Source organism: Neopsephotus bourkii, unplaced genomic scaffold (genome assembly GCF_033783945.1).
Source record: "Neopsephotus bourkii isolate Nb327-2 ecotype Australia unplaced genomic scaffold, CSIRO-AGI_Nbou_v1 NB_768, whole genome shotgun sequence".
Taxonomy (NCBI): Eukaryota; Metazoa; Chordata; class Aves; order Psittaciformes; family Psittacidae; genus Neopsephotus; species Neopsephotus bourkii.
In genome coordinates this window covers 1,631,696-1,647,872 of record NW_026901264.1, presented here as the reverse complement: position 1 = coordinate 1,647,872, position 16,177 = coordinate 1,631,696, and the positions used below count along the sequence as shown (strand labels likewise).

Here is a 16,177-nt window from a genome sequence, read left to right as displayed (position 1 = left end):
AGTTTAACTGACTGTTTTTAAGCCCCTGCTTTTGGTATTAGGCCAAGATATTTCACAGCAGTGCCTGTGAAATCTAGGGAGGGGGGAAATAGGCCCAGGGAGATGTTTCTAACTTCCTACTATCAGAGACAAGTACTGAGCTTGGAGAATACTCTCCTTGCTGCTCTTTACCACCTCTTCTAGGCAAATACAAACTGTCAAGTCATAACTGTCATCGAGGGAGAACATGAAAAGGAACCATGGAGCATTTTAACAGGGGTTATACTGCAGATCTTTACTGTTGTCAGAGGAGTAGATGGAGAAAATAAATCCAAATTATACAGCAGAACTCCATACAAACTTGCCAAGCTGAATAAAAGTAGTAAGTAACAGTTCATAAGCTTAGCAAAACCAGTATAATTTACCAATGTAAAATTATATGAAAATTCCTAGTAAAACATCATACTACATGATAACAGTGAAAGTAACCATGATTATCAACCACTTTTATAACACAGCAATCCTTATGATGACTGAGATGAGATGGTCATATGACCTGACATGCAAGTCGTGCTGGAATTCAGGAAAACAACTAAAATACCCATTAATCATTTTAAGGAGATCAGAAGTACTCGGCTTCAGAGCACTGGAGAGTGCAGGAGCTCTGATGAGGTTCAGGTTCACACTGTACACATGATGCTCTCCTGACTAGCTAAGCTACTGGCCTGATCATAATGGTTTCAATAAGGCACATCTATACACGGTGGGGAGAGCTAAACACAGTGGGGAGAGAACTCCCAGAACCATGTTTTGTTCTCAAAAGCAAAAGCTGATAAGGACAAGAAAACCAAGTTATTTTCTTGCGGGCCAGAACGCATTCCACACCTTGAAAAAAACCCAAACCAAATAATAACAAAAGAATGAAAATACATCTCATCCTTCCACATTGCAGCTGTCTGTAAAGCAGCCTAGTTATAAGCTATTTTCAACAGGAACCTTAAAACATGCAGCCAGAAATATTGCAAAAGGGTTATTCATGCTTTGCAGAAGATGAAGAAATGCTAACCTAGAGGACTTTTTCTGACCAAGAGAGAATCGGATGACTTTGCTTTGGGATGAGTCCCTGGGAGATGAACTGTGATAGGAAAGAAAAAGTGGAAGATAACATTGAACATAGGAAGTTCGCTTTTTTTTCTTTTTAAGCCACTGAACTTAGTAACCAGTTGTAGGGAGGACAGAGTGTTTATGGATTTCACGGGATGAAAAAAGCACTTCTTGACTAAGTATAACTTCAGGTCAAAGCTACTCCAATCTGAAATGAATTAATTTTTATGGATTAATGAACATGCAATTTTGCATGCAAACCCTAACTTTACCACTCTTCCTTCTCAATCTTTCATTATATGTATTTTCTGCAGAATCTGAGCCAATTAACTTTAGTATATACTAAGACATTTAAGATCTTCAGGTTAGATATTTTCCAATTTAAAACCCAGCACAATCCACACAATGGACACTGAAGCAATATTCAAATGGTCCCATACATCTCTGCATATTTTTGTTGCAGAAATGTTTAAATACATCTTTGTTTTACTGTACTTATTTCCTGTACAAGTTTATACATAATATAGCAACACTATGGTTTTCAATTATATGAAAATAATGTTTACACCCAAAATGACCCTGATTCATGATGACAGATATAAGGAAAAAACAAATGAGCTCTGAGTAGCCTCATTTAGAAAGCTTCATTTAAACTTTATATCCCTCACAGAGCAGCACTTAAGCTGGTGTTCACCTTATTGTATGTTATTTTAACACAAGCCTTAATCTGAGATTTAGTTAAAAAAAAAATCCTTCAGAATTTAGCAGTTGTGCAAATATGGCTGTAGCCTTTAATCCTGCCCACTTCTCCCCACTAAAACCCTCACTCTCCTAGCAGTGGAAGGGTCAGATAAGGAGGAGGCTGTACACGCATTCACGGTGGTACTGCTGTCATAAACTGCTTTTATTTGAACCTGGAAAGAGCACCCCTATGATTAAAGACATTAAAGGGACAAAGACACCCTCTATTTATATGTATTCTGATCTAGAAGCAACAAAATTGTGAAAAATATTTTTCATGTAAGACAGCAGTGATTATTTTTGACCAATAAGCCTAGATTTGATTTTGACTGTTACCAACCGTGATGAGCTCCATTTCTTTTACCACTGTTGGAGCTTTCCACTTCTCAGTTAGAACTGAAACTCTTGTGCATTGAGAACCAAAGTTGGTTTTCAGATGCCCAAAGTCTATATTCTGTAATGGCAATGATATATGTGCTTTGCTCATAAAAAGAAGCAAAAGGAATACTAATAAAATACCGTGGTGACTTCGTCTAGTAGGTATTTTACACTCATTGGACTGCCTATTTCCACCACAGAGAACATATTTAAACACATCTGATTTGATTTCCAAAGGTGTGAAGTCAATTGCTACACAGTACTCAATTTCCAACACTCTTGAGTTGAACTGATGAAAGAAGTTTCTGTCGCTTTTGAAGACCTTTAATAATAATAATAAAAAAAAAAAACCCAATAACAACAAGAAACAATGAAAAAGAAAAACAAACAAACAAAAAAACAATTTAAAGGCAATTTCCCCACCTGGACTGCATTTCTGGTTGTGCTTTGAACTGGTGCGCAGCTTGTGGGGACTGTTGGCACAGAGTCTGGAGTGATGCTGGGACCTGCTGCTGCAGTACCCCAGCCTGGCACTGGGATGGAGGCCCTGCTTGCTGGGATGGATGGTGCTGTGCTTGCTGTTTCTGTGGCTGCTGTTGCTGTTGCTTGTATCGAGATAAACTGAAGAAAAGGCCCAAGATGGCCTTTAGATTCCCATTCCTGATTTCTGTAAGGCAATGTTCAGAAGTCACTCATCAGCAACCACTCATGACTGTACAGCAGGTCAGCCACTGCACTCCTCATAATGTTGCCTGAACCAAGTTCTTTTAGGATATGACACGCTTTCTGCTCATCTAATCAGCATTACAGCTGATTACCAGCAAGCATCAACTACAAATAAGTAACTAACCCCCCCTGTGGTGAGTGCACAATGTCTCACATTTCTGCTATAGGCTCTGTGTTAACACCAGTATGCTTAAAAATAGTTCCTTTAAATAGCTCCTTTTAACTGAAGTAACTAAGAAACCCAATCCCTCCCCAACATCCAGTGTATTAATCAACAGCACAGTGTACATGATTTCTCACTCCTAAATTTGCACAAGGAGGAGAAACTACTCAGTTATAACACAGTATCATCTAATTTCTGGAGTATCAGACTAATTGTTTCCATAATGAAAATCTGATACAACTTTTGCACTAGGAAGTATGACCATAGGGTGAAGTAGCTGTATTAAACCAGGTAATTACCTGTTTGATACTATCACAAGCCAATAAAGAACAGATACACATTGGTACCAAATAGATACCCAAGGTACCTAAAGATAGTTTGACAGTGAATGAATAAATAGTTCCTAAAAGTCATCCTGCTCTTCTATGCAATATCAAATGCGGGGATGTAAAACCAAATAGAAATACAAAAGTAATGTATCAAAACATGCAGTTAACTATTTTATCTTAATTAACATGCAAGAGCACCAATTCAGGCTTGCAGACAATCTTAATATTGACTTACCTATTTAGCATGTTTAAATTCCTAAATTAAAAAGTGAATTCAAAGTGCTACATCAAACAGCTGAACTATTCCATGCACTATATAGGCCACTCAAACCAATAAAACTTACTGCTGCCCTTTGCTTTTAAATCCCTCTCCGTGGATTAGTGCAAGACTGGAAGAAGAGGACATCTGCTGAGTGGCCAGTAGCCAAGCACAAAGGTGAGAACCAGAATCTCAATTTCTTTCCTCAGTTCTGGCTGAAAGGTTGCTCTGACTTTGTGATGGGCCCTGCTCTACCCTTTATTCACTCTCCTGGCCACATTTCTGCTCACATTGCTTATCTTTGCTGTGCTCTTGGGGGGGTTGGACCAGATGATCTCTTGAGGTCCCTTCCAACCCTTGGGATTCTGTAACGAGCTTCTCTTCATAACCCCAAGCCCTTTACACAACAAATCTCAGGCTCATGACAAAAGTTTACTCTGCTTTCTATACCAGCTTCCAGCTTTGGTCTTCTTTTCTACCCATACCTCATTGTACCTCTTCTTCCCACACACTAACCTAATGTACACTTCCTCCCATCTTTCATTTTGTTTTGGCTCGTGCCCATCTCCCCAGAGCCTCCTAACACCGTATCTAAATGGTCCTGGTCATTACCAGACCCAGGATATTCCTCTCCTTCCCTCTGCTATTCTTGACTGAATCTCCTCACCCATTTTTGCCTCCCCGCAGCCCAGCTGCTTCCCCAGTGCTTCTCTCCCATCTGTGCCCCCATTCCCTTGTTTAAATGATTATAAATCCCAGGGCCCTTGAACTTGAATTTTTTGTCTTCGTTTTCTTAGCCAATTTTAGTCTTGTTTTGAATAGTGGGGTACCAATGACTCTTGCGTGATTTCCCCTTTCTGCAGTCCATTCCTGTTCCCGTACAGTGCCATGCCTCAAACCCAGCCTTCTGCCCCTGCCACCAGCATATGCATCGGGCAGGTTCCTTCTCTAATCCACCTGTGGTTAGCTAGGGAGGACAGGGATGGAAGTACACAGTAAAGTAAAACATACACAAGAGACAGCAAAGTACAGTAAAAAAAACCAACATTCTCCTTATCTTCAGCAAAGAACTCATGGGAACTGTAAGGAAAGTAGCACTTAATCACAGGCAGAAGCAAAAAATAAAGACTCAGAGGCACTGGGAAGTTTAACTGCACAAATACAGGCCAGAAGATAAAAGAAACTACCATGGGTCTGCATGTTTAAATTCTGTGCGCTGGAAAAGAGGACCTGATTTTCATGTGAAGTGAGAGGCGGTTCTACAGCAACCAACCTAAACCTGTGGCTCTCTATGGCTGTTTATCTTCTGCTGTATTTATCAGAAGAGCAACCTGCTTTTGACATTTTTCTGAAGTGACCAAAAAAGAATAATCAAAATCAAAAACAAGTTTCAAAAGAAGCAGTCTCTTTCCCTCTGGATTTTAAGCAAAATACTTCAAACAGGATTTTGAGAGGTAGTTCTGTTCCTCTTATCTTAAAGACAGACTGAGGTAATGCACTTGGAGCCTGCACTGTGTACAAAAAGAGTATTTCAAAGAGTATTTCAACCTCACTGCACTCTGCCCATTGTGGCAGTCTCAGCTGCTTCCTGCTTCAAGTCCCCTCCAGTCCCTGCCTCAGCTTACTCCGCGTATTAACTTCAATCAGAATATAGATGTCACCCATCCATTTGAAATTTGGAGCAAAAAATGACTATCATATATATTGGAAATAAACACTCTCAATATTTGAGAGGAAACTGGAATTTGGTTTGTTGGAGAAACCCCACAAATCTACTCTTTGGATATTTCCCTCCTGGAATCAATCCATCCCTACTTGTTTTCCCTACAAGCTACAACTTCCACCACTGCTGCTTGCCCATCATCTTTCTCTGTCTTCACAAAAATACACCGGACTCAGTGGAAATTGGTGGTGGTGGGAAATCAGCTCAGGACAAAGAAAAGGCAAAGAAAGGTCTGCTGGGTAGACTATGAGAGAAATGTTATCTGATTCCTCTAACACTTATGAATGAAATTCCTGTAAATCATAAACTACTCACTGTGTACAGAACACAGATCAAAGCAAACCAGTGAAGAAGAAAAACAGTCTATCATTGTTACTTAGTCAAGCTTGTTTGCATCTGCTTTTTTAAAACTTATTTTATGTCTGATTCTATAAAGCACATGGGACTTAAAAAACCCAGAACTAGTTACATAGACCAGACTGGTTAGCCAAACTGGCTAGCAGGAGTACAAAATATGAATCACGGCATACTCCTTACCTTAAGGAAGGAGTGAAATAATTAATTCCCACACCACACATTAGATCTGCCAGCATGTTTTGATAATTAAAGAGCAATTACTTGAAGACTGTAGATAACTGTACAGGGCATAATGTTACATGGCATAATCAAAACCTGGCAGCATGGGAAGTGTCCTACCCACGTACACTTCAAATAACGCTGTGGGATAGATGTGCTGCAGCAACATAAAATTCCACCCTAACACTGGAAAGGACCTAAAGGACCTAAAATGGAGGAACTGCAATACTGCAGAGTGTGTGCATTGAAATTCATTTACCTACAGGAGCAGGAATGTAATTTCAGAGGCAAAAGTCTACACTGAACCATGTTGTTTCAAAGTCTAGTGAGACATTTTATTTCATCACTTTATGGCTTCATGGTTTGTTCAGCTGATTGTTATCCAGCTAATCTGTTACCCAGAAGAGGTGCAGCTGCGTACCTATGACATCAATTTGAGTTTCTACTGCACACTTGTGTTCTCCATAACCTTCAAAATCTTTGACAGCGAGGAGATGTTTTGTGAAGGGGTTCAAGTTTAGCTGGGCAACTGCAATTCCCATAATCTAAAACCCACCTTGGTGTGGAAACAAGTTTAGGAGCATGGGTTTGGAGAGACAGCTCACAGCAATGGGCAACAAAAAAACCGCAGCAAGAAGAGAATTTTCCAGCATCACCATAGTTTTCTTTAGTAACTACAAATGAAGATTTAAAATCTTCGAGAGGGGAATGATTTTTTGGCTCTATGTTGCTGAGGAAGGGGCCTGTCTGTAGCACAGTATGGTCATCAGTAACTGCAGATCCATAGCATCTTCACCGCGTAAATCCAGAAAAAAATAAAGACTACGTATAAAGTGGCACACACATATCAAAGCAGTGATTTTAAACACTGGAAGGACGAGACACATGAAGTCCCAAATTAGTTCAACATTTAGGAGTTGTCCAAAATCCAATTTTGAAACATTCACTTCTCTCCATGCTAAAACTGCACTAGTGAAAAATACGCCTTCTCAAGCAACCCAAGTGAGACTTCAATGTTTATTCCCATTTGGAAGTAATCACAATCTACTCCTTCCTCTTAGATGAGGAGTTGCCAGTGAAGTAAACAATCTGCAGTTGACCTAGCAGGTCTTGGCAAGTTGTGCAGAAACTCTGGCGTGTTTGGTTACAGCACTCTTCATTTTCAGTGATTCTGTGCTCTCTCTTGTTCAGTTTCCCCCTCCTTCCACAGCAAGTTAAGGAGAGACTAAGAACAGAAATTGAACTGATTGTTGAATTTAAGACTTCGTATTTTATAAAATCTATTCCTTCTCTCCCCACTCTAGCTGTAACTTTTTCCTCGATTTAGTGGTAGAGTCAGCAAATGTTCTCATCCCTATGTTGACAGCAAACATGATTGATATCTTCTTAGCTTCTGTATGATTTAATATGTTAATTCCTAGACAGTGTAAAAGAAATGGAGACAAACAAATTCAGCTAAGCCATGGGATATATCATGCTGAGTCTGCCTTGTGATTTGGTGGCAGAACAATGACTATTCATCAGGCTGTCCCTAACCCAGTGTGAACAATGCTACACTTAACTTTGCACACCCAGACACTTCTCTCATCAACTAACATGCTGAGATTTTTAGATTTTGCATCATATCAAGACAGGCAAATAATGTGAAATTCATTATATTTTTACAATAAGCACACATCAGGTCAAAGTCGAAATTGGATTTTACAGCAAACCCAGTTGCATTTGCTTTTTAGTAATTTCCTGGTAATCAAACTTTCTCATGTAAAAAGTTTTAGCTCATACTTTCTTTCCTTGACACTAAAATCCTTCTTATTCTAACTGAATTACTGAGGCATAGAATGCAGGCAGTAGTTGGGGTGTCCACATTAAAGCTCCTCTTTGGAGGAAAATATTTGTTACTGGTGTTCTAACTCAGCTTAAGGACACATCACAGAAAATGACAGCTAACGCTCAGCCTCCTCCTCTACTACTAGTCGTGGTATATTCAAGTTAGAACAGCGTCTACTAACTATCTGCTACTTTGTTTTCCACGCTTACAAACCACCTCAAAATTAGTAAAATTACGTTTCAATTACACATTTTTGAAGTGGCTTCTAAGATCTCACAGACCAGGATAAGGTAGGAGGCTTTCTTTTGAGGACAGCAAGGAATTCTTGAAGCCATTTTCCAAATTGTCAAAATGCAGTTTTAAATTGTAATATTTAGTAATTTTTAAATCTATCAATTATATTAACTAGAAATGTACATTATATAATATAGTAATTTAATAAACATTTTTTCTTTTTATTTTTAATGTAATGTACGTATGTAAAAGCTGTGAACATGATGGTTTCACCATAAAGTTCATCCCCAGTGGTTATCTGGCATACATTTGATACACATCTACCACTGATAAGCGAAAGTGTGCTTCAGCTCAGACTTCAAATCACTGTCATAAAGTGCATGGTGCTGGGTTTTGGATTTGTGACTAAACCAGTGTTGATAAGGAACCAGTGTTTTGGCTGAGCAATACTGGCACAGTGTCTACTTGTAGGACATGGTGAGTGACTGCCTTTGCATCACTTGGTTTGGTTTTAATCCTCTTTCCTTCACTCATTAAACTATCTTATGTGTTGTCTCAGTCCTCCTCCTCCTGTTCTCTCTCCCATCATGCTAGGAGCAAGCCCACCACACCTATACATCCTTGCTTGCCTTCCTTGTTTGAGCCACAGGATTCCTTCAGAGGAAGAAAACATGCCTCTAACCATAAAGGCAATGAAGGATACTACATCAGGTAAAAGAATAATTGAAGAATGATAAAAATCGTGTCTCTCACAAAGCAAACAACTGCCAGCAGTTCACTTTAAATATCTGTAAAATGTAAAATTTAAAAATAATATAATGACATTATTCTGTACTGTGCCCATTACAGAACTTAGATGAGAAATTTCTAGGATTTTTAACAGAAAGAAACAAAGGAGTGACTGAATCCCAATACAGTCTCACTGATTATTTTTACAAGTCAGCTTTGTGGAAATTAGATATGCATTTCATTCACCTTCCATACTGAGGTGGGGAAAAAAAGAAGTAAAGACTGCCAAAAAATTAAGTTATCCAAACTAATCTCCCATGACACTCCATGTTCTGGCTGCAATCACAAGCAGTAATTCAGGTTTCTCATTTAAAACTGAAATTTTAAGCCACCGATTGACTCACCTTCTGCTGACAGCCCCTGGATGTTAATTCCCTTAGCAGCCAAGAAACTCAGGCATGCATCTATGTTTTCAATCTGTTCAAAAACAAAAAAATCAGAGAGACACAAAGAGAAAATACATTGTAATAACTGTAATACTTTCAGTGCCCACCACCCTTTATTTGCACCCAGTGCTTGTACCACATCAAAAGTCCCTTTGCTCATTGTGTGGGGACCATAACATGAAACCTCCTCAGTTACTAAACTGATCATTACGTGGGTCAGGACTTTCTGTTATTTGCACTTGCATGAAGCAAGTTAGTTAATACTCTAACCACGGCAGGAAATCACTACGTATCTTACTAAGGGTCAAGGATGTTATGCCAGGATTTTCAACCTACATAACAGCATAACAAACATGAAGCCGAAAATAAACCTGGGGGTCGCATTTGCTTGAGAAGGCAGATTGCCACTTGCTTCAGTTGACAGCTGGCAGAAGTTTCCACAAATCACAAAAGCAGTCAAATATAAAAACTGTAACAGGAAACCCCGTCTGGAATCCAAAATATGTCCACGCTCACTGCGTGTTGGAAATGAAAGACAACTGCTTGGTCGCTGCGAGGCAAATCCTGCCCTTCAGAGACATGGTACAAAGGTACTAAATCACATAGGATCAAACTCATTTTGACCAGGTAGGGTCTCCCGGTTGCCCAGCAAAGTGGTTAATGCTCCATCCCTGGCAGTGTTCAAGGCCAGACTGGATGGGGCCTGGGGGACATGGTCTACTGTGAGGCATCCCTGTTCATGGCAGGGAGGTGGAACTGGATGAGCTTTAAGGTCCCTTCCAACACAAACCAGTCTGTAATTCCATGATACCGCACAACAGGTCTGACTGCTGGTGACTATAGCTGCTATATACAGACAGGACTCAAACCCTTCCTAACAAGGTAAACCCAGGAATGGCTGAATTAGGCATTTTTTCCCCACTATACCTCAACTGCAGTAGAGGTCTCACAGTGGCTTCACATGTAGTTTCTCATCAAGCTACCACCAATGCTCTGTTGTTGTCTTCAGAAGATGGAGACAGATGCCTGCTACCCCCCCACCCCAGACCAAAGCACTGTTTTGGTTTTGGACAACCTGATCTAGATGAAGATGTCCCTGCTCATTGCAGGAGGCTTGGACTAGATGAGCTTTGAAGGTCCCTTTCAACCCAAACTATTCTATGGTTCTATGCAAAAGCCTAAGCTGAGACACCTCAAGAGGCTGCAAGGAACAGCATTTTAGGAGATACAAAGACTTGGATAATACCATTGAGAGATTTTTTTTATTTCATCATGATAATCAGCAAGTGACAAAATAGGTTGTCCATGTATGAATAGCTTGCAAACATTAATTTGCTAATTCCCCAAACATCACAATAAAATACTGCTTCCACTTTACAGATAGGGAAGGATACAGACAGCAAGCCCCGCATTTGCCCTCAATGAACCACCTTTCTCCTGTGAAGGTTGGAGACATCAAAAGGGAATGTGAAAGATGCAGCTTTCTCAGCTCCTGTCTGCCCTCAAAATATATACAAGTGAAGGCTGTATGGCATTCTGGAGGCTGAGCTCTCAGCCCTGACCTGCACTTTCCATCCTTGTCAAAGTAAGAAAGTACAAGGGAAGCTGCCAGAAAACCTCCAGCATGGATTTCTCTCATGGTACTTAAGCGGGTTGGAACTAGATGATCTTTAGGTCCTTTCCAACCCAAATCATTTTATAATTCTATGATTTACTATCTATAAACTTAACAATAAAGGCATTGTCTTCTACCCAGGAAACAAAAAATTTATGGGCATCACCTACTGTGATTTCAACTATTATAAACACTGATACAGTGTGCACTTGCAGCCCAGAAATTGTATCCTGGGCTGCATCAAAAGGAGTGTGACCAGCAGGTCCAAGGAGGTGATCCTGCCCCTCTACTCTGCTCTCATGAGACCTCACCTGGAGTATTGTGTGCAGTTCTGGTGTCCTCAACATAAAAAGGACATGGAACTGTTGGAACAAGTCCAGAGGAGGACCAAGAGGATGATCAGGGGACTGGAGCACCTCCCATATGAAGACTGGCTAGGAAAACTGGGGCCAGTTCAGCCTGGAGAAGAGAAGGCTGCGTGGAGACCTCATAGCAGCCTTACAGTATCTGAAGGGGGCCTATAGGGATGCTGGGGATGGACTCTTCATTAGGGACTGTAGTGACAGGACAAGGGGTAACAGGTTAAAACTTAAACAGGGGAAGTTTAGATTGGATATAAGGAGGAAATTCTTTCCTGTTAGGGTGGTGAGGCACTGGAATAGGTTGCCCAGGAATGTTGTGAATGCTCATCCCTGGCAGTGTTCAAGGCCAGGTTGGACGAAATCTTGGGTGAGATGTTTTAGTGTGAGGTGTCCCTGCCCATGGCATGAGGGTTGGAACTTGATGATCTTCCAACCCTAACTATTCTGTGATTCTATGATACACTCAAAACTTTTATCAACCTCATTATACTTTGAGATATATATATACTCTATACTTACAAACCCAGACAGACACCAAAGAACACATTTCCTGTCAGATTAAGACCTTAAGGACTGTAGCAGGGGGCAGTTCAAAGATTCATTTATCCACAGCTCAAGACCATATGACAGTCAATCTCTACCCATTTCCTTCCTCAGTGCCCAACGCTTTTAAGTTTTCAACACAGCTCTTTGATTGAGGTGCTTGGGACCCTGCTAGAAAGCCAAAGTTCACCTTTGCAAGAATAAACACCACATAAAAGCATCAATCTAGTTCTGCTACACGCACTTAACAAGCTGCAAGAACATTTCTGGTCTTACACAGCTGTGGCTAGATGCCTCCTCTCCTAGTAAGAAGAACTCCTTAGGTAAAGATAAGCAATACCTCATCTCCGCTCCAGGTATGCAGTTGTAGAAACTCAAACTAGCTCTTTCAGTCCTCCTCTGCTTCTCTTTCCAGGTCCCTCATCTTTGCTCAACCTCTCCTTTAGGACAGTGTGACCACTGGATTAGGATTTACTTCTGGGTAGCAAGTTCCTCCTGTATGCCCTCATTCTTGGTGCTACACGGTAGCCCTTGCTGACTTCGTAATCTCATGCTCATTGCAGATCTGATTCAGATTCAAACAGCCCCTTTTAAAATCACTACCATTTCTTTCCTTGGGTTTTACTGAGCATTTTATCCATGCCCAGACTAAGGGATGACCCCCCCCATCAGAGCACTAATGCTTGAGGTGTGTATGAGGACCGTGGGTTGAGTCACTTGGACCTTGCTGCCATAGAAAAAAGACGGACAGGCTACTTTGCCACACCAGTAGCGATGCCTAGCTAAAGGCTGTGAGAAACAGGAGCTTTTTGGTGCTACACTGGTATGGAAAAAGAACTGGGGGAGGGAGGGAGGAGGGAAGCGATTGGGATGGAATAGAGTAATACAGAACATGGACTGTCAAAAATCCATGGTGCATTACAGTCAAGAACTCATAAGAGTCAAAATATTACAGAAAGAGGAACCTATACATGATGAAATAAAGTGGTAGTAACCGAGGCTTGCAAAATAAACCTCTGGTAGGAATTCAAGGTGCTTCCCACACAATGACTGGCTGGAGGCCTACATAAAAGTGAATTGTGACTGCTATCCAGCTCCAGTGGAAAAGGGCTCATGCTCGCTTGGCATTCTGGTGTCTTGTAAGCAGCAAAATGCTCAGCCAGGGAGCTGTGTTCCAACCCTCCAAAGTGCTAAGAAGAAAAACAATGATTTTGAGATGTGTGAGGGAAGCAATCACTCTTTTTTCAACACTTTGAAAAAATCAACACTTTTTCCTACTTTCCTACCAAAGAAAGCTACTGAAACCTTCGTATGCCAAATAGGTGTGAATACTATTTTGTGGCCACTAGCCTTAGTGAAGAGCCCTAAGCTTCGTTGAATTAGTCTAATGCATTGGAAATCACGCTGTTTATTTTAAAAAAAGCATTTCCAACAGTGTAACATTTAATTAATTTCACCTATAAAACCTCCAACAGAGGATTCTGTCTCTAGTCCCTGCTGTACTAATATAAGAGCTAACTATTTATAATCTGCAAGTAATTGTTTTATGGAGAAAGCGCATAGAGGGTTGGAGATAGCAAGCTAGTCTGAAGTAGTAGCATGGTAGTCATACCATTTAGATGAATTTACCTAGAAGTGAAGCTCTCAAATAGATCTCAGCTAAGCAAAGACCTTGTGACCCTGCACCATTGTGAATTCCAACACAACAGAGCTGCATCCTTGAAATTACAGTATTCAGCAGCAAATCATCACTGAGACTCTATGGGTTCTTTCTTGGCCAAGTCTATGTATCACTTAAACCCCTCAAAAGTAGATACAAAAAGACTGGATTTGCAAAGGGGAGTGCATATTTTCTTTTTCACTGTGAGCAACAATCGGGTTTTGGCTGACAATTGTGATTTCCCATTTACTTTGCCAGCAATATTTAACAGAGCAGAAGCAAAACGGGAAAGATGGCAGTTGGATGCTCTCATTTCCCGCTTACCCAAAATAGGGGAAAGCTGTGCAAAAGGACAAGGAAAGCCAAGGACAGACATCCACAATGATTATCTCACTCTGACACATGATTAAGAGTGTCCAAAGCTGAGCCTTGCCATAAGCATCAAATGAATTTGTAATCTTGAACTGCTCCATAAATAAGCCATTTGAGGTGTAGTCAACTCTCAAAACCCAGTGTCAGTCACACACCCTATATGATGGGTATTCCTTCTGAAATGTCCCTAAATGCCAGGCTAGGACAGCTGAGCCTGTACCTAAAGGCAACCCTTCTTTGGGGGCTCTCCCTCCTTTCTTACAGTGAGGAGATAACATGAACATAATAAACTCCTGTAGAATTAAACATAAAATATCAAGTGTCAGAACTCCAATCTCATATTCACAGAGGCAAAAGGCATGTTTCAGTCAACTACCTCAAAACATCCTCTCAGCACAAATCTCTGGGCGGCATTTTCTACCTGGCCAGATAGAAGCAGAAGGCATCCTGGCTAAGGAGTGCACATGCCTAACTTTCAAACACCAGACCAGCAGCAGTTGCTTTGTTACACCACGAAGGCCATCAGCTTCTTGGTGGAAAACAGGATTAAAAGCTACTGGTCAGACATACTTACTGATTTCTAAGTACTTTTGTAAAGGGACATCACTACACATTGTTGGGCACAGTTTTCACATAGAATCGTAGAATGGGTTGGGTTGGAAAGGACCTTAAGATCATCCAGTTCCAACCCCCCTGCCATGGGAAGGGACACCTTGCACTAGACCATGTTGCCTAAGAGTTGATTCTCTCTCTGCTATAATTGCATTACTTTGGGTTTTTAAAGAAAAGGACAGTTTGGGCACCAACCTAAGGCTAGAGAACTAGCCTAAGCCTCATCTCTTGCATCCCCTCTGCTATAACCCTGGGTAAAACCTTAGCTTTCCAGTGCTTCAGCTCTTCCTCAGGAACTAATGGGACAAACATTCAATATTCACTCGCAACATGCCTAATAGAGAGAAAAATGGGGGCTGTAAGCCCCACAGAGAGATGTGATGCATACTGGCCAACATTTCTAATCACATCAAAGAGCACCCAAAGGGCGTTCTTGTATTGTGAATGGTTTCAGGCAATCCTGGACAACTCAAGTCCTGCCAAAGCTCGTCTGGTCTGGGAGAGGGAGATGGAAGGGTTTATAGAAATTGTCTCAATTTAGTTTAAAATTCAGCTTTCCAGGTTAATTTAGTCAAAACTGAAATTTTCCTACAAAGAAGAGAAAAAAAAGGGTACTTCTTTAACAAAAACTTCTTTTACAAATATACCTGGAAATACAATTTTTGGATCAGCTTTTCAGGACCAGGCTTAAAGATATTTGAAAAGTTGAAGTGGATAATTTGTGCATAATTTGAAAACTTGAGACACCCTAAATTATGCTGAATCAAGCAACAACAAGGTCAGCTTGGCACAACAAATACCAACAGAGTATCTTGCCTCTAGAGAACCATTCATCCAGGATATAGATGAACTTCTTGCTAGTCTCAATAAACACTTGACCAGATTCTACACATACCACACTAGCTGTACATTATTGGCACTAACTCTCTGTTTCTGTGTAAGTGAAGACAACAACAGCTGGGGAGAAACCATGGCTGTGCTCAGCAAACACATGATGAGGAGGATAGTGAGTCCCATGAACACTTCATTTCCACTACCCCCGGTTGCTCGCAGAAGCCCCTTTTCTACCTGGGGTTTCCAAACTGAAAGTTATGTTTTGAGTGCTGTGCAGTTGGGATTAAATGTAAAATCTGATTGGTATCTAGTGAAGATGGACTTCTTCCCAAAACACCCTGGAATTCTACATTAAAAAATACTTTAAAGAGCATAAATGCTTAAAAGGGAGGACTGAGGCTAACCCACTCCATGCAGTAAACAGTGGCTCTTGCTCACTGTTGTATTTTCTCCAAAACTAGCTCAAGTGCTGAAGGCTCTGCTTGTCACTAATGTGAATTTGCAGCAGAAATCCAGAATTTCACACTCATGTAGCAAGAGCTGCACTGAAAATATTACGACAAACAGCTTTTAGATCAGAAAAAATGTTTTGTGTTAACACTGCTGCACTTATTAAATGAATAATTACAAGAAGAAACCAACCTACCAATCAAAAAATTATTTGAAGTAATGCCAGTTAACTACAGATTCACTCTCAGTGCAAGGGTGATGACAGCGTACCAGTCAAGCATCTGGCTGTGTTTTTCAAATACACACAAGTGGATAAGCAGCAATGGTCACCTCAGGGCTGAGTCACTGCAAGGACCTCTTGCAATAGAGAACTCAGCAGTTGCTGGTTCCTAAAACAGCTCCATGGGAAGGGAACTACAGCTACAGCCTGTTCCCAGGCTGACATGCATACTGATATCTTGAGGCCTGAGGGTGTCAGCTTCACCTGTTTGCAAAGGATTGATTCTGGTGGCTG

The 16,177-nt window shown here is 40.8% G+C and overlaps 1 protein-coding gene across 2 annotated transcripts in view; it reads right to left on the bottom strand.

The window, feature by feature from the left end:
* Positions 1-16,177, bottom strand: part of NAV2 (neuron navigator 2) — a 219,988-nt gene that overhangs the window by 132,971 nt on the left and 70,840 nt on the right. Inside the window, exons 4-6 of one of the 2 annotated variants that reach the window (XM_061355051.1) lie at positions 9,174-9,246; positions 2,626-2,869; positions 1,046-1,114 (exon numbers count right to left, since the gene is read on the bottom strand). In XM_061355051.1, the coding sequence (XP_061211035.1) occupies positions 1,046-1,114; positions 2,626-2,869; positions 9,174-9,246 (386 nt within the window). The remainder of the gene's footprint in view (positions 1-1,045; positions 1,115-2,625; positions 2,870-9,173; positions 9,247-16,177) is intronic. The other variant, XM_061355052.1, reaches the window with a different exon arrangement.